The 27,934-nt window shown below is 37.5% G+C and overlaps 1 protein-coding gene across 3 annotated transcripts in view; it reads right to left on the reverse strand.

Moving 5' to 3' along the window:
- Positions 1–27,934, reverse strand: part of BABAM2 (BRISC and BRCA1 A complex member 2) — a 444,468-nt gene that overhangs the window by 390,481 nt on the left and 26,053 nt on the right. For all 3 annotated transcript variants that reach the window (XM_059942959.1, XM_059942958.1, XM_059942957.1), the window contains exon 3: positions 7,917–7,993. In XM_059942959.1, coding sequence (XP_059798942.1) covers positions 7,917–7,993 — 77 coding nt within the window. The remainder of the gene's footprint in view (positions 1–7,916; positions 7,994–27,934) is intronic.

Consider the following 27,934-nt stretch of genomic DNA (forward strand, 5'->3'; position numbering starts at 1 on the left):
TCTAGGTTGTTTTCTTTACATAGAAGCTACTTTGCTGAGCCTGCGAGCCACAACTACTGAAGCCCGCGTACCTAGAGCCCGTGCTCCGCAACAAGAGAAGCCACCGCAATGAGAAGTCCGCGCACCGCAATGAAGAGTAGCCCCCGCTCGCCGCAACTAGAGAAAGCCTGCGCACAGCAACGAAGACCCAACGCAGCCAACAATAAATAAATAAATTTTTTTTAAAAAGACCAAATTTTATGGTATGTAAAATATATCTTAATAAAAGCTACTATCAAAAAAAATCTACTTCAACCAGTACAATGTATATAGGCTTTTGACTTGGACTGTCGTCAGCTGAGCTCCACCGAGGGGGCCCAAGGAGAGGCTGGAAGGGCAGACTGTGACAGCCTCGAATGCTAGGCTGTGGGATTCGGTCGCTAAAATACTGAAGGGAAGGGAGAAAAGGTTAAAGCAGAAAGATTACTCGGTTAACATTTTCCAAATAGATTATTTATTTTAAACAATACAAGAAATTTTTCATAAAATAACACTGTCATCCCAACAAGACTGCCAACAGCTACAGCCACAGCAGCCAACCTTTGGACCTACTGACCAAAGTTCAGGATATAAGGTATAAGAACAAACCAAGCAAAGGGCAAAATTCTTACAGATAAGATTAAATCAACAGAACCTTAATATCTCTTTCAGCTGATGCAACAAACTTCTCCAAAACACCACTGGGACCTTCTGGTGCTACCAGTTTGGCGTTTAGTTTATGTTTGACAGCCATCAGGCAAAGCCCTTGAGTGTCTCTACACACTGCTACATAAGTGAAGTCTTTAAAGGACAAAGAGCAGAAAAAAAGAGCATTCTGAGTTTACTATGCTGATTGGCTAAGACAAAGTAATATATAATAGACCTGAGATGCAGGAAGCACTGTGTCAATGCATACACACACACACACACACACACACACAGGGCAGCCAAACCACTTGAGATAGGATAAAAATGAAGTCGAATTTCAAGATTCAGTAAAGCAGAAGTTCTGGAACACTATTTACAATTTGTCTATAAAAATCTCTGTGTATATTTGACCACTGTTTAATTAAATGATACATTCCATTTAAATAGCAGTTCTGAGATTGGTTTCCTTTTGTTGTAATCATTCTCCAAAAAATACAAATTTAAATTTAGTGACACAGTATCGAAGCCTTGGAAATGCTTCGATTTTATACTGCTCCTCTGAAGACACAGAGACATAACATATCATTCAAATCATAATCTTTTTTTTTTTTTCACTTTTTCCTCTGAAAAAAAGGCTTTTCCTCTGGGAAAGTCTTTCAACTTCAAAACCTTTGGAGATAATTTTTTGGCATGACTTCTTGACTCTGTCACAAATGGCTCTGAAATATTCATCATTCCTCTCAGATGATAAACAATGGCACTGCTTCTACTGCTAAAGACAAAGGCAAAATGCTTCTAGTTTCACTTGGAATCTCTTTAGAAAGAACTCCTGAAACAGTGTAATAGATACCTCTCTGGGTACCTGCCCAGCCCACGCTCACTTTGTGTTAAACTGGCCTCTAGTAACCATGATAATACATGAACCAGAGCTCTTCGCTATATGATTGGATCCCAAGTGGACACCCAGCCCAAGATGCCAAACAGACCCTCTCACTCGAAGACCATAGACTGTCTTCTCGTGGCCTTGAACTTAGTCACCATGTCCTAGGGGGCTCAGGAAGCCATTTCTGCTCTACATGAGGAGAAACAGAAATCTGGGGGAAAAAGAATAAAGTGAATATGGTGACAGGAAAATATGTTTCGGGAGGAAGACAAAGACGTACAAGAACACAGATGCTGACCAGCTATTATTGTGTCTGCCACCCTTCCAGTCCCTATGAGGCCTGGCTATACTTCCTGCCCTTGGGCACCATGGAGTTCACTTAATTCCTTATAAAGACAAACAAACAAACTCTTTAGTTTATGCTTGTTCCAATGGGTTTCTTATAACCAAACAGTCCCTGATTAAAATAAATTGTTAGTATGAAAAATAGAAATTTTAAACAAAAGATAATTTCAAATTTGAAACCAGTGTTAGGAAACCATTTGATTTCGGCCACAGATTTGCTTGATATAACTTAAAATATTTCAATTATCTCTCTTTATAGTTACATAATAGTGTTACTCAAAAAACTTGTAAAATTGAGAATATTTCAGAGTTCTGTCACTTCCTCATCAAACCTCTTCATTATCATATCCAAAGAATGAACATGGTCCATTCATTCCACAAACACAAATTCCCCTCTAAATACCAGGCAATAATGTACAGGTTAGAAATAAAATATGAGCAAAACAGCTTCACACCCGCCCTATTTAAATAGGACACAAAAAAACACAAACAATAATTTCTTCAAGAGTTAAGTGCTATAGCGCGTGACTATTTTTACAAATATGCATTTATAAGAATCTCGCTGATCTTCCTCTGTGAATTTTGCTGCAATGGGCATATTTTCACTCATTTTAGTGGCACCATCCTAGATCTTAACATTTGTTTTATTTAAATCAATTTGATCACTGAAGATTCACTTTTCCAATCCTCTTTAAGTAAGTACCAGTTGTCTCTTCTACAATCATGAAATTCAAGGACTTTTTTTTTTTATTAATTTTTATTGGAGCATGTTTGCTTTACGATGTTGTGTTAGAAGGACTTCTCTTTAATTCAGATATCCTTTGATATTTTCCATGAGAATCTTACACAAATTGGCAACGCTTTCAATGCCCAACAGTTTTCTCTTCACATTGAAAAGAGCTGAGGAGACAATAACGTCATTCCTAATGTACTGTAATCTTCTGGTCTTTTTTACTTCAATTATTTCATTTTACACGTGGGTAATTCTGTAGGAATAAATTCATGAATTCATGAGTAGAAATGTGCCCTCTCCTTTGTCTTTCATTCTTACTATCATTAACTGCAAAATTTATAGAAGAACTGTTTCCTAGTATATAAAATATCTCAAAATATAAAATTTCGTTACATAATATTGTCATTAATCTGCTTTGAGAAGGCAGAGTAAAATATATAAAGACAAAATAGAAACAGACTCCAAATCTGCAAAGTACTGTATGTCCTTCCTGTTTTCTGAATTGTTAAGAGCGATGTTCCAATTACAAATTCCTTGTACAATAAATAACTTCTAAAGATTGAATTTCTGTTGGCAAAAGACTGATACAAGTAACAGAATGTCACATTCTTATTTTTCCAATTCAATAAACTTTTGTATATACAGTTTCCATAGTCAATTGTCTTTTCCTTTTATTTGGCTGTGGACTGCTTAAGGCTAGGAGTCTGACTCACCTTAATGTGCAAGAATCTCAGTCTATAAAGTTCATTTATTACTCAATTATTATAGAGCATTCTACAGGCTAAATTAAGTCTCTAGCATATAATGATGATATCAAGCAATAACTTAATAGGACATAACTACAAGATATGGTAAATACCAGTCCAAATACCCTAATCACCAAAGTTATAAAAGCTTACAGTAGTGAGAGGATACAGGATACTAGTAAATGCTTCCTAACATAAACTCATACAGCTAGAAAGATCTTTGTGAAGTCACATTATTTCTGGCTCAAGACTGTGGACTGACCACAAACATTTATTTCCTCTCTCTTCTAAGACCCACCCTCTCATTAAATGATAGTGGAGGAACAGAAATATAAAAATCAAAAACAACAGGAGAGTGAAGAGGAAGGGAAAACAGTAGCAACATTTCCACAAATTCCTAGAAGGCAGAATGCAGATGGAAGAGTAGTACTTGAAGAGATAGGGCAGAGAAAGCTTTGGCTGCAATAATGAGAGGAAGAGGCTACTGATGAAGAGGAAGCCATCTGTCCTGGTAAAGCCATAAAAACTTGTAGTCATCCGGTATAAGGAGAGGCAAGAATGAGACTAGGGGCTAAGAACAGGGAGACTGACTAAAAGTTCCACAGGCAATAATCTATATATACCCATCTCCCAAAAATGGCATGGTGGCCAGATGTGTATCCCCAGGAAAAAAATTTAGAAGACTTTCTTAAAAAACAGAATAAGATATCTGGGGGAGAGCCAGAACAGCTGAACTCCAAATATGACACATAGGGGTGCTCATATTAACAGCCTGCCCACCATTAACCCACATATTCAATTAAGTCCTGCCTATACCGAAGTCCCAATCAGAGTTTTATCATGTTTTATATATAAATGGACAACCAAAACCCATCTTTTATTTGAGGAAAGGCTATAGAATAGCAGAGGTAAAAAAATAAAAGATGATAAAAATATAATCCCTGGGGAAAATCAAAATAATTCAGAAAACAGAAAAAAAACTAAAAAAAAAAAAAAAAAAAAAACTATATCCTTCGAAAACTTTTAAGATACTGTATTCATAAAATAAGAACAAGATGTTGCAAAAGAGGAACAGAGCTCTTAGAGCTCTTAAAAATTAAGATACCTGGGCTTCCCTGGTGGCACAGTGGTTAAGAATCCGCCTGCCAATGCAGGGGACACTGGTTCGAGCCCTGGTCCGGGAAGATCCCATGTGCCGTGGAGCAACTAAGCCCGTGTGCCACAACTACTGAGCCTGCGCTCTAAAGCCCACAAGCCATAACTACTGAGCCCGTGTGCCACAACTACTGAAGCCCATGTGCCCAGAGCCTGTGCTCAGCAACAAGAGAAGCCACTGCAATGAGAAGCCCATGCATCACAACAAAGAGTAGCCCCCGCTCGCCACAACTAGAGAAAGCTCAAGCACAGCAATGAAGACCCAATGCAGCCAAAGATAAATAAATAAATAAATTTATTTTAAAAAAAAAATTAAGATACCTAATTATGACTGTGTTAATAAAAAATTATCAGAGGAGCTACAGGAAAGGTGGAAGGATAGAGGGAGGAGTGGAATCTGAGCAAGTTGTTTGAGACTGTGGTCCAGCAAAATAACAAGGTAACCTGTTTACCAAGACATAATTCTAAAAACACAGAATTTTCAATACACTACAAGGTCAAATCCAAGAGAATAATAAAGGTAAATCCCATAGTGATAACTGCAGGAGCAGGCCTGCAGAGTTAATCATTCAAGCAATTTGTAGACAAGGCACAGATGGCAACTGTAGATTCAGAGCAGACAGTAAGTTATCACCCTTGACAATGCAAAAGGAAAATAACAGAAGACAGAAGCTGGGAGGTGAGGAAGAGGAATGGAAGGAAGGGCAGAGGCTAATATCTTCATCTTACAAAGTGGGGAGCCAAAAGACACTGTCTATGGTTAACGGGAAACTAAATAAAAGCATACTAAGCGGTCATCATTACTGCATAGAGATTTTGCTTAAGTAATAACAGTGATAACTGTGTGCCAGGCACTTACTAAGAACTTTTAGGAGCTGTTCATTTAACTATATAATACAATGCTTTAAATGATCCTTTAAAAGAAAAGAAAAGAAAAAATTTGAAGCTACAGGGTAACCAACACAGGCACCGATAGTGGTGGTATAACTACACTACAGAGGAGAAGAGAGAGATAAAGGGTGCAGTGAAAATAGGCTGATACCTTATGCATCAGAGCAGGAAATCAAAAGATAGTAATATCTAAAATTGATAAGCCAAGAAACAGAGGCATAAGCATATTACTTAGATATGGGGCGATCATCCCCAGGAGAACTAAACACTGAAACAATTTTTTTAAAATATTTTAAGTGGTTCCCTTGAGAAACAGGACTAGGGCTGGGGAGAAATGGAACAGAGGACTACTGTTTTCATGTATTAAAAAATGTTTGAATTATTTACATTTTTAGTAAATGTGAATGATTTACTTTGATCATTTTCTTCAAATTTAGTCAATAATATTTTTCCCCAAAAAAAGTAGCAACCTAGTCTGTCCCTACTACCTCAGACAGGTGAAATTCTTTTGTATTTTAATGGTTTCCAGAGAATGATCTAACAATGAAAGGTTAGCAAGTCAGCATGTCACAAATTTTTTGGTTCACGTTGCATTTGGTAAATTAATATAAAGTGATTCTACGAATACTAAGATGTGGCCTTTCCTAGCCTAGAGTGGTCTGAAAGGCACCGCTTACCCATCTGTCCCACCTTCAACATCTTTGTTCTTTATTCCTCTGTATAATTGAGAGACTTTCATACCCCATTCACTAGTACAGTTTCAAGAAAGAAAACTCCTGATGAGATTATTGATACTAACCAACCAAAGCTATCATCATCTCCACACTAGGCTAGAGCTTCAGTATTGGTAATTATGGCAGAGAAGGGCTGATGCAACCTAGGCAGATGCTGTAGATGGTGGACTAAATCCTACAGTAGGTCTTGCATACTATTCATCGAGGTCACAAACCAGTGGTCCAAGAGCTCAAGGCAGCGCACACACACATTGGTTTGGCCTGCATAATGCTGGCCCACATTGTAATTTTGAAGAAGTGGCCTACATCTAAAACTGAGAATTCAAATAAAAATTCAGATTTCTGCCTTTACTCAATAAATCAGTAAGGGCAACCCCTCGAAACTGGGTAGGAGTTCCCCAATTTGCCACACCTAGCCTGCTTCCCTCATTCATGTTACCAGTCTGACCTTGTAGCCATTTGTATTTCTGACCTTTGCTAAAAAAGATAAAACGTGTGCATGCCCACTTGACCACAACTTACTCCCTGCCGACTGCCTTACTTTATTTTTGTTTTTGTTTTTTTTTTGTTAACATCTTTTTTGGAGTATAATTGCTTTACAATGGTGTGTTAGTTTCTGCTTTATAACAAAGTAAATCAGCTATACATATACATATATCCCCATATCTCTTCCCTCTTGCGTCTCCCTCCCTCCCGTCCTCCCTATCCCACCCCTCTAGGTGGTCACAAAGCACCGAGCTGATCTCCCTGTGCTATGTGGCTGCTTCCCACTAGCTATCTATTTTACGTTTGGTAGTGTATATATGTCCATGCCACTCTCTCACTTTGTCCCAGCTTACCCTTCCCCCTCCCCGTATCCTCAAGTCCATTCTCTACTAGGTCTGCGTCTTTATTCCCGTCTTGCCCCTAGGTTCTTCATGACCATTTTTTTTTTTTTTAAGATTCCATATATATGTGTTAGCATACGGTATTTGTTTTTCTCTTTCTGACTTACTTCACTCTGTAGGACAGACTCTAGGTCCATCCACCTCACTACAAATAACTCAATTTCGTTTCTTTTTATGGCTGAGTAATATTGCATTGTATATATGTGCCACATCTTCTTTATCCATTCATCTGTCGATGGACACTTAGGTTGCTTCCATGTCCTGGCTATTGTAAATAGAGCTGCAATGAACATTGTGGTACATGACTCTTTTTGAATTATGGTTTTCTCAGGGTATATGCCCAGTAGTGGGATTGCTGGGTCACATGGTAGCTCTATTTTTAGTTTTTTAAGGAACCTCCATACTGTTCTCCATAGTGGCTGTATCAATTTACATTCCCACCAACAGTGCAAGAGGGTTCCCTTTTCTCCACACCCTCTCCAGCATTTATTGTTTCTAGGTTTTTTGATGATGGCCATTCTGACCGGTGTGAGATGATATCTCAATGTAGTCTTGATTTGCATTTCTCTAATGATTAATGATGTTGAGCATTCTTTCATGTGTTTGTTGGCAATCTGTGTATCTTCTTTGGAGAAATGTCTATTTAGGTCTTCTGCCCATTTTTGGACTGGGTTGTTTGTTATTTTGATATTGAGCTGCATGCCTTACTTTGACTAGAACTAGGACTGAAAGACAAATTTTCAAAAAGTGGTAAATCCTTCTGATCAGTATCTTAGGAGATAACACCTAAAAGCCAGAAATACAAACTAAAGCACAAAATCCAATAGCTAGCACTGTAATCTACATTTTTCAGTAAAAGAGTCATCATTTACTTACATTTTAATGTCTCTCCAGCATATGGTATGTGCAATTTAAATCGGTCACAGTTGGGTCCAGGAGTCAATGACGTGCAGCTTTAAAAAAAAGAAAGAGAAGAAAAGAGTTTCTTAAAACCCCGCATATTTACAATATTTAATAAGTTAATAAAAAGTGATCCTTAAAGACAAACGATTAAAACACTGGCTTATAGAACAAAATAAAAGCCCTTAATGGTCATGGAGGCCAAGACACAACAAGACTCGCACTCAAACAAATAATTCATTTATCCCACAATAAAACCTATATGCCTTCTAACAATAAATACCAACACTGCTTCAACTACTTCTCTCAAAGAAGTGTATCTCGACTTTGAAAACAGGTATATGATCCAAAACAGGTCTGTAGTCTTTGATGCCAAGAACTGTAAAAGAAGAGTAGTTTTATGGTCATATTTTAAATATAGACTCTTAGTTTTCGCTCAGTTAGTACTAAAAAGAGCCCACTTTTGGCCTTTTTCTGGTACCAGATGGTTTTCTCTCTTTTCCCGAAAATAAGGCGCTTCCTCTAGATTTGGCACCCCATAACTTACATCTGTAGCAGAGCACAATGCACTGCACTCAGTTTCAGATAAAATGCAAATCTAAAAGGGGGGTGAGTTAGTCACCCAGGTCTCAACAGCTTGTTTTTTTTTTTTAATCTATTACTGCACAAAGTTATACAATACTCTTTGTTCTTTACAGAGATTTACTTTGTAAGATATCTCTCATAATCTTCTGCGTCATAACTTCAACTGCATAACAGCAGTATTGGCTTCATAAATTAATAAAATATTAATATGAAGTCAGTTAAGGAAGTTGTATGTCTTCATGTAGTCAAAAAAAAAGCAACGTTTTTAATTTGTAAAGAAGGCTAATTTTCATTCATAATTCCAAAACCGCCTATGAAACATTTCTGAAAAAGAACCTACAAAAGTAGTTTAAGGAATGGAAGCATTGTTAGAACAAATGTACAACTTTCTGAGATGGCCACTTTGAAGGGCAACAGTCATTTGAAACTAAATTTGAGAAGTGCTGGCTCGAAAAAAAACTAACTCAGATCTCAGATTAACTATTACTTTTCCCCAAAACTATTTGAATGTGAAAGAGAAAAGAGGCAGACAGAAACTTTAATGTATTTAACATAAATCACTAGGTTGATTATTCCTCTTTATCTTTACTGGCCAATAAAAATATTAGTTTATAAACTAAACAAAATTGCACTAGTCATTGCAGAGTAATCTACTTTAATTTTTTTACAGGTTTTAAGAACACAGTCTCCTTTTCAATATAAAAAATTCTTCAGGGCACATTTTCTTAAAGGTACTAAAATATTTCTCTTATAGTATAATCTTTCCTAGCCCACAACATAGTAGTTCTTTGAAAACACTTATGGAAAACACATAAATTTTCGCATTATAAAATACAAACGGACAGAAATGACCCTATAAGCAACACTAAGAATTTTTTCTCGTATATTATACTCAACCAGCAATGTTTTTAAATGATTTTTTTTTTAAGTATTCAATCAAGTGTCTTTTGGGGTCTTGAAGATCATCAAATTACCTACATCGCTTAATGAGTGAAGTTATTAATAGTACAGGAAATCCTCGGGATTAATCTGATTCTGGTTTGTTTGAATAACTCATCATTCTTCAATGTGAATTAAGTTTCTAAATTCTTACATTCACAGTGGGGCCACACTTTATATTATTCACTTTATGCCTTAACCACGACTAGGAAAGTGTTTTTGTGCTCTGCCTCTTCACCTTCCTCCCTTCCTCCTTGAAGGGCTGGTTCCAGCCACCTCAGGGTGTAAAAAAATACATTCCTCCACCTGCGTGATTCACTCACTGATTCTTTTCACTTAGATAAGATTTATTGAACATTGCTCTATGTGTTAGGAATACAGGGTGGACAAGACAGACAAGAGCTACAGTCTCACGATAATTAAATTCTAGCGAGGGACGGAGAAATGATAAAAAAAGAGACAAACACACAAAGATGGTTTAAGATTGCTAAATGTGATGAAGAAAATAAAACAGCGAGCTGCAATAAAACAGGAGCCACATTACATTGGAAGACTGGGGAAGACCCCTGGAGGAGGTGAAATCTGAAACCTCAATAACGCGAAGGGGCCAACCATGCAAAGCTCTGGGGAAGAGCGTTCCAGCCAGAGGAAACAGCTGGTGCAAAGACGTGAAGGCAGGAACAAGTCTGATATTTCTGGGGGAAGGAATCTTGCTAAGTCTGGGCAATGCGGCTAGAGCAGAGTGACTGAGAAAGAAAACAGCAAAAGATTAGGACAAGAGATTAAGCAAGGGACAGACCACGCAGAGCCTTGCAAGTGGTGGCAGTTGATTCAGGTTTTACTCTAAGCACAAAGGAAGGTTTTAGGAAGAGTAATATTATCTGATTCTAAGCTCTTAAAAGATTACCCAGTATACTGTATGGAAAAGGGAACTGTAAAGAGGCAAAACGGAAACGAGGAGACCAGAAACAAGTCCATTTCAGGCCAAGAATGATGCTAGGTACTTGGATGAGGGAAACAGCAGTGGCAAGGGAGACAAGAAGATTTATTCAACAGGGGCAACTAGCAGAGAAGCACACGTTTAGGGAGAAGGCAAGTCAAGAGCTGGAAGTGTGAGATGACAGCCAAATCTCACATGGACACAGAGGCAGATCCATGGGTGGGCCAGCCAATCTATACAGGCCACTAACACAGCACGAAAAAGAAGAAAAGATAGAAGAAAAACTCACCTTAGAAGAGTCCTGTCTGTTGTTGGACAGATCACTTACTTGAAGTGGGGATGGTGGCAGGGGTAATACTCCTCAAACAGGAGTATACACAGGTTATGTCACTAATCTCCAGTGAACTGTAGGGCTTCTGTTTTGCTGAGAGATATACACAAATTTGGGGCCAAGAACTGAACTGTTCAAGGGAACAGAGGCAAGAAAGGCTAAGCTGGTCTCTCTCTCCTAAAAAGTAGGCAGTTTCTCCTCCAATTAAATACTGAGAAAATTATTTAAAATACCTTGTTATGCTCTGTCTTCCATATTACCTAGGATAAATAGTTTTATGGGAAACAAACCAATGTCATGTTACCTAAAGGTTCTTTTAAGATTAAACTAAAATGTTTCCCCTTTTTAAATTACCTCTGTCTAAAACTTGTTTTGGATGGACTTCCCTGGTGGCACAGTGGCTAAGAATCCACCTGCCAATGTAGGAGACACGGGTTCGAGCCCTGGCCCGGGAAGATCCCACATGCCGCGGAGCAACAAAGCCCGTGCGTCACAACTACTGAGCCTGTGCTCTAGAGCCCGCGAGCCACAACTACTGAGCCCGTGTGCCACAACTACTGAAGCCCGAGAGGCTAGAGCCCGTGCTCCGCGACAAGAGAAGCCACCGCAATGAGAAGCCCGTGCACCACAGCGAAGAGTAACCCCCGCTCAACCGCAAGTAGAGAAAGCCCACGAGCAGCAACGAAGACCCAGTGCAGTCAAAAATAAATAAATAAAATAAACAAATTTATTAAAAAACATAAAAAAATAAAATAAAACTGGTTTTGGTCATGTTATTTAATATACCATAAAATTTCAAATCACACTCAAAGAGTGTTTTTCTGTTAATCAAAAAAGGGCATGGGTTAAAAAATACTGAAAACCACATATGGATAGTATGGCTCCACGTACGGAAAAGATAGATCAATGTCTGTGTATGTCTATGTACATAACAGATTTCAAAAGGACCGTCACCAAAATGTAGCAGGATTTGGGGTGATTTTTAGAATGTTCTCCAACTACCTTTCTGCATTGTTTTGATTAATAATGAACATGAACTATTCTACAATTATATAAATATTTTAAAGCTAAATACATTCTTTTTATATTTGCCTCAGGAAACTTGGCTATGATGGCTTGATTTATCTTTTTCTTCTAAAGTGCTTCACTCCTTTACAAAAGGAAAGAAGGCAGGATGATCTACCTATAAAAGAGCCTTCAGGTAAAGTATATGAAAGTCTTTATATTGTGATATCACAAAATGTCACATTTCAAACATTTATTATCTCTCACAGTTTCTTATGTGGCAGGGTTTGGGAACCCTTCCACCAGAACTGTGTAAGGCCTCCCATGAAGCTGCAGTCAAATGCAGTTACAGAGAACTAATACAGTGGGAAAGTTCATTCTCCTAGAAAGGCATTTCCTTACACAAGTATGAAAATGCTAGTAAATAAGAAGTTACCAACTTCATTAAAATTATATTTGTATAATGGCAACTTGTCCTAACACACAGTTAGATCTAAGGTTTAAAAAACCAATATTCCAAACTGAGTATCTTTTAATAGTAAAATAATTTTTAAATGACTTAGAAATTACTGACAATTTAAGTGTAATTTCAAATTTGTCTCTCAACTATATTTTTTTGTTTGTTTAATTTTTTTTTTTTTTTGGCCACACCATGCAGAGGCTTGTGGGATCTTAGTTCCCCGACCAGGGACTGAACCCACGCCCTGAGCAGTGAAAGCATGGAGTCCTAACCACTAGACCGCCAGGGAATTCCCTCTCAACTATACTTCTTGAGTGCTTACTATAGGTCAGGCAGTGTGCTGGGTGCTGGGAATACAGCAGTGACAAGAACAAAACACATATCTTGGCATTATAACATAAAAAGGATTTTTGGGTGAACTATGCTCTAAAAATGTATCTTTCACTAAATTCTAATTACCTCAATATACTGGGGACTCAAGATTTTAAAGTTTAACATGTGGGAGAACAAAGTGGGTTGAGTTCCCTTTTAAAAAGATTATGCAAGTGGGAATTCTCAAGTGGGGATTCAGGTTAACAACAAATCAGGCAGTTTACTCTGGTTCTTTATTACAGAAATTGCAGCTAACCATTGGCACGTTGAAATGCTAAGCATAATAACCTTCTTATACTCTCATTCCTATGATCTCTTATTTTACATCTAATCATGACTCTCAATATTATTATTGATCTATTTTCTAATTGTGGTTTGTTTTTCCCACCAGATCTAAGATTCTTGGTGCCAAGAACTGCTTTACAGTTTTAAAAATGTCTTAGTACAGCATCTAGCACAGTGCTGAGCACCCAGCACTGATGAAATTTTACTGTATGACTGTAATCATCAGCTAAGCTCAAAAACTGTCATTTTACAGATGACAACAGATTAGAAACCACTTCCACTTCTGGCCACATCTTAGTCTCCTGGGCCTAAGCATCTTTTCTTTTTTTTTTTAATTTTTTTTTTTTAATTTTTATTTATTTATTTTTGGCTGCATCGGGTCTTCATTGCTGCGCGCGGGCTTTCGCTAGCTGCGGCGAGCAGGGGCTAATAATCTTCATTGCGGTGCACGGGCTTCTCATTGCAGTGGCTTCTCTTGTTGCGGAGCACAGGCGCCAGGCGTGCGGGCTTCAGTAGTTGTGGCTCACGGGCTCTAGAGCGCAGGCTGAGTAGTTGTGGTGCATGGGCTTAGTTGCCCCGCGGCATGTGGGATCTTCCCGGACCAGGGAGCAAACCTGTGTCCCCTGCACTGGCAGGCAGATTCTTATCCACTGTGCCCCCAGGGAAGCCCAAGCCTAGCAGCACTGGTGTCCAGAACGTGGCTACTCCACCGACTATGTATGGAGATAAAGGTTTGCTGAATGAAAGGTTTGCATAAGACTTGATTCCCGGTCTAGTGCTCTTTTCCTGACAAAAACTGATGATTTAACTGGAATTGGGAAGGCGCTCTCATCCTCACCTCTGAGAAAGCTAAAAGTGTGACTATTTGTGGAAGGTCCTCCCTTTGAAGAGTTGTACATGCAACTCAGAATTTAAACTTAAAGTCATTACCTAAAATTACTCTATTTTCACAATAAATAATAATAACAACAACAGCTAACATTTCTTGGGCATTTACTATGTGGCGAGCACTGTTCTAAGTTCTTTAATTAGATTAAACTATTTAAGCCCACGGCAACCTTCAGAAATAGATGCTGTTATTATCTCCATTTTACAGATGAGGAAACTGAGGCAAACAGAAGACATGCAACTTGCTAGTAAGTGACAGAGCTGGGATCCAAGCCCAGGATGTCTAGCTCCAGGGCCCATTTTCTTAACCACCAAACTAAATCATCTCTCAATAATTAAAGGGGAAACCATCAGACTTACTGAAAAATGTGAATTATAACTCTTTTCAACAAATGTGTTTTTATTAAGTACTTATAATAATGGAAAGTAAAAGCTGACAATAAGTTGCCAAAAAGTGTTCAACCACATGTGCTTTAATGAAAAGAAAATGATTTCTCAGTAATATGAACTGTATACATGTGAATCAATGATGCAAAAGAGGGAACAAGGCCCTTATAACCTTATAACTTGATTAAATAGGCACTACAATGTTGACACTCTTGATTTATTCAGCAAACTCTTTAAATAAATAGTGAAACATAAATTTGGATTTGAATCCTCTTTAAATTATTACTTGTTCCTAATTACTGAGATCGAACTCTAATTAGTAGAGTTTCACTCTAAAGAGGAAAAGGTAGGCAATTTCACAACACTTTATATGATTTGAGTGACAGCCAAGAATTAATCTTGATTAACAAAGTTATATGAAGATATTCTACAACATTTAAGACATCAGCATTTTTAAGACAATGCAAAATATATGCTTTCTAGTTTAATGCTAAACCTATTATTTGACATACTTTCTGGAAAAAATAATGACAAACCATTTCTATTCTTCAAGCCACCTAAAAAGAACAAAGTAGATGAGTCTAGGGTTCCTTCCCTGAGTCTACGTCAGTTTCCTTTACCCTGACTATTAATTCACCATTTGGCATGTTCTCCTACATAGCTTCCTGTTTTCTTGATAATGACGTTTGTGCTTAACCAACAATATTTAACAGCAGCTAAGAAGGAAGTCTTCAGCTTTGGCAACCTAAAATAACAGGTGAGTATAAAGAAAAAAGACTCAAAGGCCAATAACTGCATTTTAAATAACTATTAAGTTATAAATTAGAGTGAATTATTGTCAGTTGATATTCAGCACATTTCCATTTTACAGAATTAATTTATTTTCTCTGAACTAAATCTAACATCAATAATTCCACTCAGACTAAATCAGTTTCAAAATTATCACGGTTTCTAGACTGAAAGTCAGCAGTAAAGAAGCTAGAAGACGGAAGTAGGATATCTTAACAGCTATCTAAATAATCTATAAAATGGGCATTTTATCTGTGAAGGCATCTGAACCTCTGATTCACAGAATCTTTCACCCTCAGTCTTGGAAGGGAATTATGGTCCATCTAAGTTGACTGTATCAAAACCCACTAGGTCAAGTCTTAGGCCTTTCTACAAGAAGACTCATGAATTAAAATTGGTAAAAGGAGGCAGCAAAATCACACTGAAGTAGATGTTTTAGATCAGGGGTCCCCAACCCCCGGGCTGCAGACCAGTACCGGTATGCAGCCTGTTAGGAACCGGGCCTCACAGCAGGAGGTGAGCAGTGGGTGAGCGAGAGAAGCTTTATTTGCCGCTCCCCATGGCTTGCATTACCACCTGAACCATCCCCCGACCCAGTCCATGGCAAAACTGTCTTCCATGAAACTGGTCCCTGGTGCCAAAAAGGTTGGGGACCACTATTTTAGATCATTATCCAGGAGAATGGAACTACCTACTTGATGACATATGATGTTCCTGATATACCAAATACATCCTCTACATCTCTAAAGCCTAAAATCTATTTCTGAGCCCTACTAGAAAGTGATAGATTTAATTCTTAGCATAGGAATCCAAAATGCCATTACCAGAATAAGTGAGTCAGCCCAGAATGTTTTAAAAATTATAAAATTAAAATATTCAAAAATATGTGTTTGCCAGTTCATGTGGCATCAACTGTTATTCTCAGTTTCCATGCTATATCTCCATTTATAAATGAGAGATTTCAACTCTACTTTAGAGTAGGGAGTATTTTTAAATCTTAGTAGGTGTTCTTATAGCAAAAACGTGGTTTAAATTGCAATATGATTTCAGTAGGAATGATGGGCTCAAATACTATTTTTAGCAGTTAACTAGGAGGGGGGGAATCCTTTAACTTTCTGAGATAGATGCCTAGCTCATTACTGTCCAACCTTTCTTCTTTTCTAATATGTGCATTTAATTCACTCTGCTAACAGAATAAAAAAGAAAATTAAGAGGATTATCTCAATAAGTGCAGGGTAAGTGTTTGATAAAATTAAATATCCATTTATGATTTTTAAAACTCTTTGAAAACAAGGACCAAAAAAAAGAAATTTCTGGGGCTTCCCTGGTGGCACAGTGGTTAAGAATACACCTGCCAATGCAGGGAACACAGGTTCGAGCCCTGGTCCGGGAAGATCCCACATGCTGTCGAGCAACTAAGCCCGTGCGCCACAACTATTGAGCCTGCGCTCTAGAGCCTAAGAGCCACAACTACTGAGCCTGTGTGCCACAATTACTGAAGCCCGTGTGCCTAGAGCCCATGCTCTGCAGTAAGAGAAGCCACTGCAATGAGAAGCCCACGCACCGCAATGAAGAGTAGCTCCTGCTCGCCGCAACTAAAGAAAGCCCGCGTGCAGCAATGAAGACCCAATGCAGACAAAAATAAAAATAAATAAAATAAATAAATTTTTTTAAAAAAGAAACTTCCTTACTATGATAAAGGCCATCTACCAAAAACCTACAGCAACATCATACTTAGTAACAAAATGTTAAATTTTTCCCTTTGAGATAGAGAATGAGACAAGGATATCCTTTCTTACTACTTTTACTTAACATTGTACTGGAGGTCCTGGCTAGTACACAGTATGTAGCATGGGGAAATAAGGGTATAAATATTGGAAAGGAAGAAATAAAACTATACTTATTTGCCGATAATATGACTGCATGTAGAAAGCTTTTAAAATCTTCATCTGCATCATTGGAAATAATATGTGAGTTTAGTAAAGTTGCTAGACAAAGAACATACAACAAAAATCAACTGTATACTGTATATGCACATCTATATACCATCAACAATCAGTTAAAAAATAAAAACTTTTAGAAAGATGCCATCGAAAATAACATCAAACAATAAAATACATAGAAACAAATGTCACAAAAGATGCACAAGAACACTATTTAGAAAGCTATTATTACGAAGAAAATAAACAAAAATGAACAGAGATATCGTGTTAAGATTAAGAGAAACATAATGAAAAGATGATAGTTCTCCTTAGGTTGATCTGAAACCTGAAAGGCAGATTCTAAATGGAATGTTAAGAACCAAGAATAGACCAGATTCTCTTGAAGAAGAAAACTTGAGAGAATTATTTACAATAACCAAAAGGTGGAAGCAACCCAAGTATCCACCGACTGATGAATGGATAAACAAAATGTAGTATATACATATAATGGAATGTTATTCAATAGCCTTAAAAAGAAAGGAAATTTGGGGACTTCCCTGGTGGTCCAGTGGTTAAGAATCTGCCTTCCAATGCAGAGGGTTTCGAACCCTGGTCAGAGAACTAAGATCCCACATGCCACAACTAGAGAGTCTGCGTGCCACAACTACTGAGCCCACACACTCTGAATCCTGCACACCACAACTAGAGAGAAGCCTGTGCGCCACAACAAAGAGCCTGCCCACCGCAACGAAAGATCCCATGTGCCACAACTAAGACCCGATGCAGCCAAAATCAATCAATCAATAAAAAGGAAGGAAATTTTGACATATGCTACAACATGGATAAACCTTGAAGATATTACACTAAGTGAAATAAGCCAGTCACCAAAGGACAAATACTGTATGATTCCATTTATATGAGGTACCTAGAGTAGTCAAATTCAAAAAGACAGAAAATAGAATGATGGTTGCCAGGGGCTGAGGGGAAAGGAGAAATAGTGTTTATTGGGTACAGAGTTTCAGTTTTGCAAGATGAAAAAGTTCTAGAGATGGATGGTGATAATGACGGCACAACAATCTGAATATACTTAATGCCACTGAACTGTAAACTTAAAAATGGATAAAATAGTAAATTTTATGTTATATTTTACCACAGTAAGGAAAAAAACTCAGTAGGAGAACTTGCTCTGTTGGATATCAAAAATTACTATAAATCATTAACATAATGACATTGGTACAAAGACAGACAAATAGAACAGTGGAACAGAATAGAGAGTCCAGAGAAAGATCCTCACATATCTGGACACTTGATTTATGACAAAGGCATCTTTACACAGAAGTAAGGAAAGGAAATTGTTTTCGATAAATGGTGCTGGGTCAACTGGGTATACTTACAGTGAAAAGTATGAAACCCGATCCCTATCCTTGTAATAGTCCACAAAAATCAAGTCTAAGTGGATTGAAGCTCTGAATGTAAACAGTGAAGAAAAATATTTTTAGAAGATAACTTGGGATGGAGAGAGATAATGTAAGAATATCTTCAAGAACTTGGGGTGAACAAAAATTCCCCAAAAGCACTAACTATAAGGGAAAAGATGGGTAAATAGGATCACCTTAATATTAGATCTCCTGTTCATCAAAAAACACCATTAAGGGAGTGAAAGACAAGCCACAGAGTGACAGATGATATCTGCAACCTATAAAATTGATTAAAGGCTCATATCCAGACCATATAAAGAACTCCTGTAGTGTTAATAAGAAAAAGATAACTAAGTTAGCAGACCCAAAGGAGCACTTCATAAAAAGGGATCCAAATGGTCGATAAACTTATGAAAAAGTGCTTATGCAAGTTCACATTTTCCTTTCCCATAATACTAAATAATTTTGAAACAGCTGTTTTCATGATCTTCATCTCTTCTTTAATTGAATTTTTCTTAACTCTTATGGAAACATTTCCAAAAATTTGTGATGGGGGATACACATTTCTTTACTTGAAATCAATTTATAAGTATTTGTTGAACATTACTAAGATGACTATATAAAGTGTTACACCGGGCTTCCCTGGTGGCGCAGTGGTTGAGAATCTGCCTGCCAATGCAGGGGACACGGGTTCGAGCCCTGGTCTGGGAAGATCCCACATGCCGCGGAGCAACTGGGCCCGTGAGCCACAACTACTGAGCGTGCGCTTCTGGAGCCTGTGCTCCGCAACAAGAGAGGCTGCCATAGTGAGAGGCCCGCGCACCGCGATGAAGAGTGGCCCCCGCTTGCCGCAACTAGAGAAAGCCCTCGCATAAATAAATAAAATTTAAAGTGTTACACCTAACAGATCAATGGTCCATGGTCTGTGTTCAAGTGAGTATGTAAGACAACGCACTAGGACGCAGGAAGAAAAACTTAGGGGAAAAGAGTGTGTGTGTGTGTGTGTGTGTGTGTGTGTGTGTGTATGCATATATATGTATATGTATGTGTGTATATATATATATGCATATATATGTATATGTACATGTTTGTGTGTATATATATATATGGACAGAGAGAGAGAAATTAATCCTTACCAATACGTAATATACAGACTGACCCTGGCACTCTCTTTCAGTTCCCACATAGTTGTTCAAGTGCCCTGAGTTTAAAAAGATTACTTTTTCAGGTATGACAAGTGAAAATACCATATTAAAATTATGTAAATTATGTTTACAGTAATGCTTATTTCATTTTATATCATTTTTTAAATTTTTATTTTATATTGGAGTATAGTTGATTAACAATGTTGTGCTAGTTTCAGGTGTACAGCAAAGTGATGCAGTTATACATATACATATATCTTTTTTCAGATTCTTTCCCATATGGGTTATTACAGAATACTGAGTAGAGTTCCCTGTGCTATACAGTAGGTCCTTGTTGATTATCTACTTTACATACAGTAATAGTGTGTGTATCATTCTTTTCAATATATGTCATATATGTTTTATAATATACAAGTATGTTTTATAATTAAATAAATATGCATGTATTAGGGGTTCATAATCAAATTATTTGAGGTACATAATCAAAAAAGATCACTGCTATAAGAGTTACAGAAAGGAGTCTATTCTCAAGAACCTTGAACTGTAATCAGAAGACAAAAATCAAACCTGTGAAAGTCAAACAAGGCACAATTTAAATAACAATTCAAGACAACAATAGATACCAGTCACAAAGCAATTAACATGATTAATTGCCAAATTAGTGGTGAAAGAAAATAAGCACAATAGGAGTTGAGAGAGCAGAGAAACCACTTTCAGCAGGTAGTCAAGGAAGGTTTACTGGAACCCGGGCTCTAAGAATTAGTTGGATCTGATCAAGAGAGAGGAAGGAAAACTAAGTACCTGCAAGTGTCCTTAAATAGGGCAAAACCAAGGAGACAGATGCTCTGCTAAAACAAAAGCTCTATAATAAACTAGAGTACATTAAACCTTGGATCCCTTAGTGCTCAGCAGCCTACCTGGTGGCACACAGGAGGCACCCGAAAACTACTGCATATATAGTACAGGTGAGCAAGTGGAGCCGGAGAGGACAAGTGTACTCCAAGGTCATATCAAAGTTGAAACAAATTACATAAATGTCCTGGACGGATTCCTATTCCAACTGTGGGAATGCTGGTGATTCTTACATTAAAAAATATTATAGAAATCCCCAGGGACAAGGCCAACTTACATACTGTTTTTTGTTTGTTTGTTTGTTTTTTAATTTATTTATGGCTGTGTTGGGTCTTCGTTTCTGTGCGAGGGCTTTCTCTAGTTGTGGCAAGCGGGGGCCACTCTTCATCGCGGTGCGCGGGCCTCTCACTATCGCGGCCTCTCCCGTTGCGGAGCACAGGCTCCAGACGCGCAGGCTCAGTAATTGTGGCTCACGGGCCCAGTCGCTCCGCGGCATGTGGGATCTTCCCAGACCAGGGCTCGAACCCGTGTCCCCTGCATTAGCAGGCAGATTCTCAACCACTGCACCACCAGGGAAGCTCTTACATACTGTTTTTTACAATTAATGTACAACATAATTTTAGAAAAAGCAATTTTTATATCAAACACTTAATTTGTTCAATAAAAATATTCCTGTAACAGTTTTAGGCCACCATTTTCATTCCTTGACCCCAAACATGACCTAAATGGATGTATTCCCTATTCTCTGAACTCTGCTTTATATTTTATACCATTTATAACCTATATGCTAAATCCCAATCTCAATTCCTGCTCCTTACAGGAAAGGACTGGAGAGTATTTATCTTGGCATGCTCCAGTGGCTCACGTTCTCAAGGGAATGAACTAGCAGAGCTTTGATCTTTCTCTTACTGATTTTCATGATATTCGTTTTATTTGTTTGTATCTCCACAGTGCCTCACACTTACTAGGTGCTCAGTATATTTCTTCTTATGAAAAATAAATTTGAACACTGCTATATTTAAAATAGATAACCAACAAGGACCTACCGTATAGCACAGGGAACTCTGCTCAATATTCTGTAATAACCCAAATGGGAAAAGAATTTGAAAAAGAATACATACATGTATATGTATAACTGAATCACTTTGCTGTACAACTGAAACTAACACAACATTGTTAATCAACTATACTCCAGTATAAAATAAAAATTTAAATAAATAAATAAATTTGAGTGAACATGAACAGTGCAAAGGCAGGGTACAGAAAAGAATAAATGGAAAACTGGTAGGGGACAGGGGAGGACAGAGAGAAGAAAAAACAACAAGAAAAAGTACAAGAGTGAACCGCAGTAGAAACAGACAACAAGGTGGAGGTAAAAATGGAGAAGGGGAGAGAGAATGGGAGAGCGGAGGGAAGAGGGAGAGTTAATAGATTCTGAAGTGTCATTAAAGGATTCCCTTTCCTGTTGGTGAGAGGTGCTTTCCAAAGATGAAAGAAAAGTTTTTTAAATTCTCAAATTCTTTCTTTAAGTGATTATGAAAAAACTTAGCATCTGCTATATGAGCATATCTGGAACTACAAGATAATGGGACAAATGTGCCATCCATGGATTTTAGGTGTAGGTGGTTTTAGAGGATTTTTTTTCTTAGATTGCCATTTGAGATACAATTGTTATACACTATGAATTTTAAAGCCTCATGCAGGTTAAATAATCGGTCTCTTCCTTGGTTTCCTCATCTGCAAAATGGGGATGACAGTCACACTCCATGGAGCTGTTATGAGGATCCACTGACTTGATACATATAAAGTGCTTAGAACAGGGCCTGGCACAGAGTACGTAATTACTGTTAGGAGTATTCAAAAGCACAAATTGCAAAACCAGAAATATGGAGAAGGAAAGTCTATCTCAAACACTGTGTTCATTAAAGCCTTAATTTTGCTTGGGTAATAATTTTCAGAATTTAAAGCAAACAAACAAACAAAAATCTTCAATTGACCCCCTCAACTCATTACTATGCCTTCTTTATTCCACAGACAAAAATTATCAGAGGGGGTCCCATCGTGCAGAGATTGAATCAGAGCAGTAAAATGATTTTCCCAGGTCCCAAGTCAAATCTAATGGAGCTCAGGATGCCCCTCATGTTGCACAGCAGGACCCACAGGCGAACAAAGAGAAGAATATCAGCTGGAGGATCTAAGTGGTGGCAGAGCCGGAAGAGAACAGAAGGAGCCATCAGAGAAAAGCAAGCAGGGGAACCCTCTAGTCTAGACCAGAGGCTTTCACACCTTTCTGATACACAGTAAGAAACTTATATATCACCACTTTATACCACCACTCACTACACACACATGCGCTGAGTATATATGTACATATACGGGTACGTGTGTATACACGAGTGTCTATGTGTCTATATATACAAATTGAAACATTTTTCTATAATACTTAGCTCTACTACATGAAATGCACTGATATTTTTTATTCAGTTCTATCCTATTTCATATTTTTTTAATGTGGACCGAGACCCACTAAAATGATTTTATAACACACCAATGGGTTACAACCTGCCAATGGTTTGCAACACAAAGCTCTGTCCAATACAACCTCAGAGAATATAACTTCCAAAAAAATGAAGATAACAGTACTGTACTCCACACTGGTTAAAACCATCCCTCAAACACGTCATTCAGCTCTAGGTATTACACTTTGAGAAGTAGAGAGACTAACTGGATCACATTCAGAAAAGCCAACAAGAATGGTAAAAGGACACAAATCACATGGTATAAGCAAAGGCTATGTGTCAGCCTGCAGAAGAGAAAAATACAAAACATGACAGCTATCTTCATTTATGTGAAGTGCTGTCGCATCGAGGATTGATTGTTTGTTCCATACTGTGTCAAGATGTAGAAGTGACACAAAAGCACTTTCTAACAGCACAGCTGCCCAATAAGTGGCCTTGGGACTCATGGAGTTTCCCTGTGACTGGAGATACGCAGGCACAGCCTGGACAGGCGCTTCGCAGGGAAGCATTAGAAGGGGCTAATATATCACATGGTGGTTGTTAGGGTTTAATGCCTTCCGATCCTGAAATTCTGTTAACTCTAGACTAGATTAAGACAATATTATACTATAACAAGACTTAAAAAGCCAACACCAGTTCTTTATTAAGTTTTTATAAAGAAATGAATTCTACCATGAACTACATTAAACAACCTGAAATGGCAAACGTTAACATTTTAACAAAAAACAATATAATAAGAATTGACTTAATGTGCCCAGCCCAGTCAATAAAAATCATCAGTTTCGACAGAAAAACTGAAATGCCACCCAAGTCACTGGCATAGTGTTAAGATGTTTATCAACTTAGAAAATATAAATCCATATATAGCTTTAACAAGCAAATAGCAAAAAATGTTTGATTTTTTTTTTTTTTTTTTGGTGGGGGTGGGGTGCCGTGCCACACAGCATACGGGATCTTTGTTCCCCCACCAGGGCTCAAACCCGCGCCCCCTGCAGTGGAAGTGCAGAGTCCTAACCATTGGGCCGCCAGGGAAGTCCTAAAATGTTTGCTCTTTAGAATGCGCAGGAATAAAGGAAGAAGGTTTCCCCAGAAAAGACTATACTGTAAACATTCTCTCCTTACTCAAAAGTCATGCTTCTTTGGTCTATATGTAGAATACATAAACAAAGTAATGATGCTCTGTCTGAGTTTTTACTGAACCAACTAACTGAAAGTTTTGAGAGAAGTCTTCATTCTCATAACCTTCTACCATATTTGTTCTACTGTATTTGCTTCAAAAGAAAAAGAAACCAGTATCTCAGATTATCCAATGTGTAGCTAGGAATTACTTATCACTAATGTACCACACTGTCTCACCCCTCAGGTAGAATTCTCAAAAAGGCCAACTCCGGGACTGTCAGAATGTAGAAATCCTCTGAACAGTGACACTCAAAGTGGGGCCCATGGACCAGTACTAGACTATAAACTATTACTAATCCATGACGAGACAAGCACAGATACTGAGAGTAAGAATTTAGAAACTTTTAGAGCAATTTATAAGAGTAGTTTTAATTTTGATGAATCTAATATAAAGAAGAATCTAATATAAATATTTCATTTTTCTAGTAATTCTTTCTTATTATATTTTAGAAAAGTATCAGTTGGTGACAGACTGGAAGTTTTTTAAAACTCTAGTCCTTCACCAAAGACAGTTTGAGAAACATTTATCTAAATATCCTTTAAATGCTGAAGGTCCTTGACCATAAAGATAAACTGCTGTACTTTGATGTCCCCCAATCTCTCTATTCCCTTTGGTTTTCCCACTACAGTAACAAACACTATTTACTCCTTGCCAAGTGTTCTTTTGATATCCCTGCTAAGTTGACAGTAATATCAATATAGCTCACTGCTTAAAATTTATCATTGGATTATCTATCTGACTGCTCAGAATTTGTAACACTACTTCATTTGCATCCAGATGTAGCTCCAACACGTTCTTGGATTCATTCCTTTTAAGAAGATATTAACTAATTTGATGATCCAGTTTGGAAGGGTCACCCAATCTTATAATATGACTGCTGGCATAATCTGTGGCAGCAAGTCATAATTTTTTAGAAAGTCTAAAGATAGTATAGCTCAGTTCTAAATCCTAGGCCTCCACACCTAAAGTAGTGGCCTGCTGCGTCCTGAACTCATGATTAAAGACCTGGTATCTCTGCAATTCTGCCAATCTACCTGGACTCTCAATTCTCCATTTGAACTATTTGGTCCCCAGAATCCCTTCTGATTACACATTCTTTTATTTCTTACACAAATATGTACAAAGATGGATATAATAAATATATAGTAGTCTCCCCTTAAATGCAGTTTTCCTTTCCAAGATTTCAGTTACCAACGATCAAAGTCTGAAAATATTACATGGGAAACTCCAGAAATAAACAGCTCGTAAGTTTTAAGTTTCATGCCCTTTCTGAGATCTCGGGCTGTCCCATCAGGAATCCCGAACCATGTCATAGTCTGTTCCTGACATACAACTGCTGACATCATCAGGGCTCAATGATCCAGGATCACCTGAAGCAGATGATCCTCCTCCTGACCGACCGTCAGGTCATTAGTAGCCTAACACTAAGTCACAATTCCTGTACCATTTACCTCACCTCACCCAATCATGTAGGCATTTGATCATCTCTCATCATCTTAAGAAGAAAAAGGGTGCTTACAGTACAAGATATTTTGAAAGAGAGACCACAGTCACATAACTTTTTTACCGTATATTGTTATAATTGTTCTATTTTATTATTGTTGCTGTTGCTCTCTTACTGTGCCTAATTTATAAATTAAACTTTATCATAAGTATATATGGAGCTCAGTACTATCTGTGGTTTCAAGCATCGCTGGGGGTTCTTGGAACATATCTCCCATGGATAAATGGAGACTAGTGTATTTATAAAAACCTGCCAATAACAAACAACTCCTAAAGACATTTTTATTATCCAAAAATATAATCAATACTACCCTTAGGAAAAATAAATAAATACACAGGGCTGTGCTATAAGAAATTATTCCAGAATGTCAATAATTACATACTTTTAGCTAAAATTTGCAACATCACTTAAGCTTCCAACTGTTCAATAACTTGAATAATGGAAAAAAGCAAAAAAAAAAAATACGAAGGAGTCTGAGAATTTAGGTCAAAGAATGAATCAGTGACAGACAATAAAATAACTATATGTGTTTAACTTGTGCCCCAGTTCCAACTATGAAATTGTTTAGTCTTTAATTTGTAGACATCTACAAACTCTTGTCAAATTATCTACAACACTGAGAGCCAGCTCATTTGTAGTAACTTATTGCCTAGAAAATATTGTTATTTTAGACAGCTACTTTTTCTGAATGACTTCTAATACTGACCTCTTCCTGATGTTTAAGTTTTAGTCTCAACTGCCTAAGAAATTTCTGAAATCCATCCAGTAAATGGGTTTTCTTACTACCATATCTAAAGATGTTTCACAAATGTAGATGGCCAAAACACCTGTTTCACAGTATACTATATTAATAAGTGATTCCTATCTTTTTCTGGCCAATGCTTTCTTGAAAAATAAATAAATAATATCTGGTAGAGAAGACCTGGGATCCAGTCCTGTTCTCCACCACTTATCAGCTAAGTAACCCTGAATGAGTTGCTTAATCTCTCTGAGACTTACGTCCTCACATGTTTTAAAAAAAAGTTTAAAGGGATGATTATAAAAACATTCCTCACAGATTTACTGAGGGCAAAAAAGAGCCAATGAAAAAAAGAGCTTTATACTATTCACAAATGCTAAATACATTTATTGTCCATTTCTTTATGGTAAAAAGATGATAGATAGATAGGGAGACAGATAGAGAGATATTGTCTATTTAGAGCTCTGAATCCACTGGTGGCCATGGTCAGTATCCAATATCCAATTCACAGTAAAATAAATTTTATATTCTTTCCCAGGAATGCTATTGAAAGTTCTGTCATTCCTACAATATAAAGTATATACTCACACAAAGAGTCCTGATGATAAACCTACACCGGGAAGAGCACAAAGTGACAAAGATGCTCTCTTTTGAATTTCATTCTTCCTCAAGTCCGTTTCTTCTACCTTCTATCCCAATGTCTGTGTTTTCTCCTAATACTAATAAAAATTTCCCCTGATGCTGTCTCATCCCTCTGGGCTCCTACAACAGAAACTGTTTTTAAGCCAGATCTACCTTTTTTTAAATGAATCACACGAGTAAAAACCTTTCACTATAAAAAAAATTATAATAATATGGAAATCAAAGTACCAAGTATCCCTTCACGGCTCATACTCCTTCCCTCTCCCAAGTTAACCACTGAATTGAGGTTTTTAAATATCCTTCCAAACCTTCCTCCATACGTTTAGATATACATATGTACACATGTATAGAAGACTTCTGTACACAGATACAGTCATACAATACCTGTTATACTGTAGACTGACACTTAACCTACTTGCCATTCAGTCCTGATCAACACTCCTCTAGTGGCACTTTGGCAATACAGACAATACTTCCCAGTGGTGGGTCACTGAGATCATTCCACTCACAGCACAGTTTCTTAGTGCTTCAACAAGTATTTACTGAGTGCCTACTTTGTGCCACATACAGGGTGTAAGGTCCTGAACAAAACAGGCATGGTGCCTGCCTTCATGGAGCTAAAAGTCTGGCATAAGACACAGCATTAAATAAATAATCAGTTGTGAATATAATTTCAAATGGCATAAGTGCTAAAATAAGATGTTACAGGAGCAACCTAAATGGGAAAAGAATTTGAAAAAGAATAGATACATGTATATGTATCACTGAATCACTTTGCTGTACACCTGAAACTAATACAACATTGCTGATCAACTATACTCCAATATAAAATAAAAAGTTAAAAAAAAAAATAAGATGTTACAGGAGAACACAACCAGGAAATCTAATTTATATGGGGGCTAGGACAGCCCTCTGAAACTCTGAAAAAATTACATTCAAGCTAAATCTGAAGCATTGTAGAAATCAGACAATAACAGGAGGAGAAAGAATGATCCAGGAAAAGGAAGAAGGTGAGCAAAAGCCCCCACTGGAAAAAGGCTTGGGGCCTTCTGGTAACAAAGAGAAGGTCAGTGAAGCTTTAGGGAAGTAAAC

The sequence above is a fragment of the Balaenoptera ricei genome, chromosome 13 (assembly GCF_028023285.1).
Source record: "Balaenoptera ricei isolate mBalRic1 chromosome 13, mBalRic1.hap2, whole genome shotgun sequence".
Taxonomy (NCBI): domain Eukaryota; kingdom Metazoa; phylum Chordata; class Mammalia; order Artiodactyla; family Balaenopteridae; genus Balaenoptera; species Balaenoptera ricei.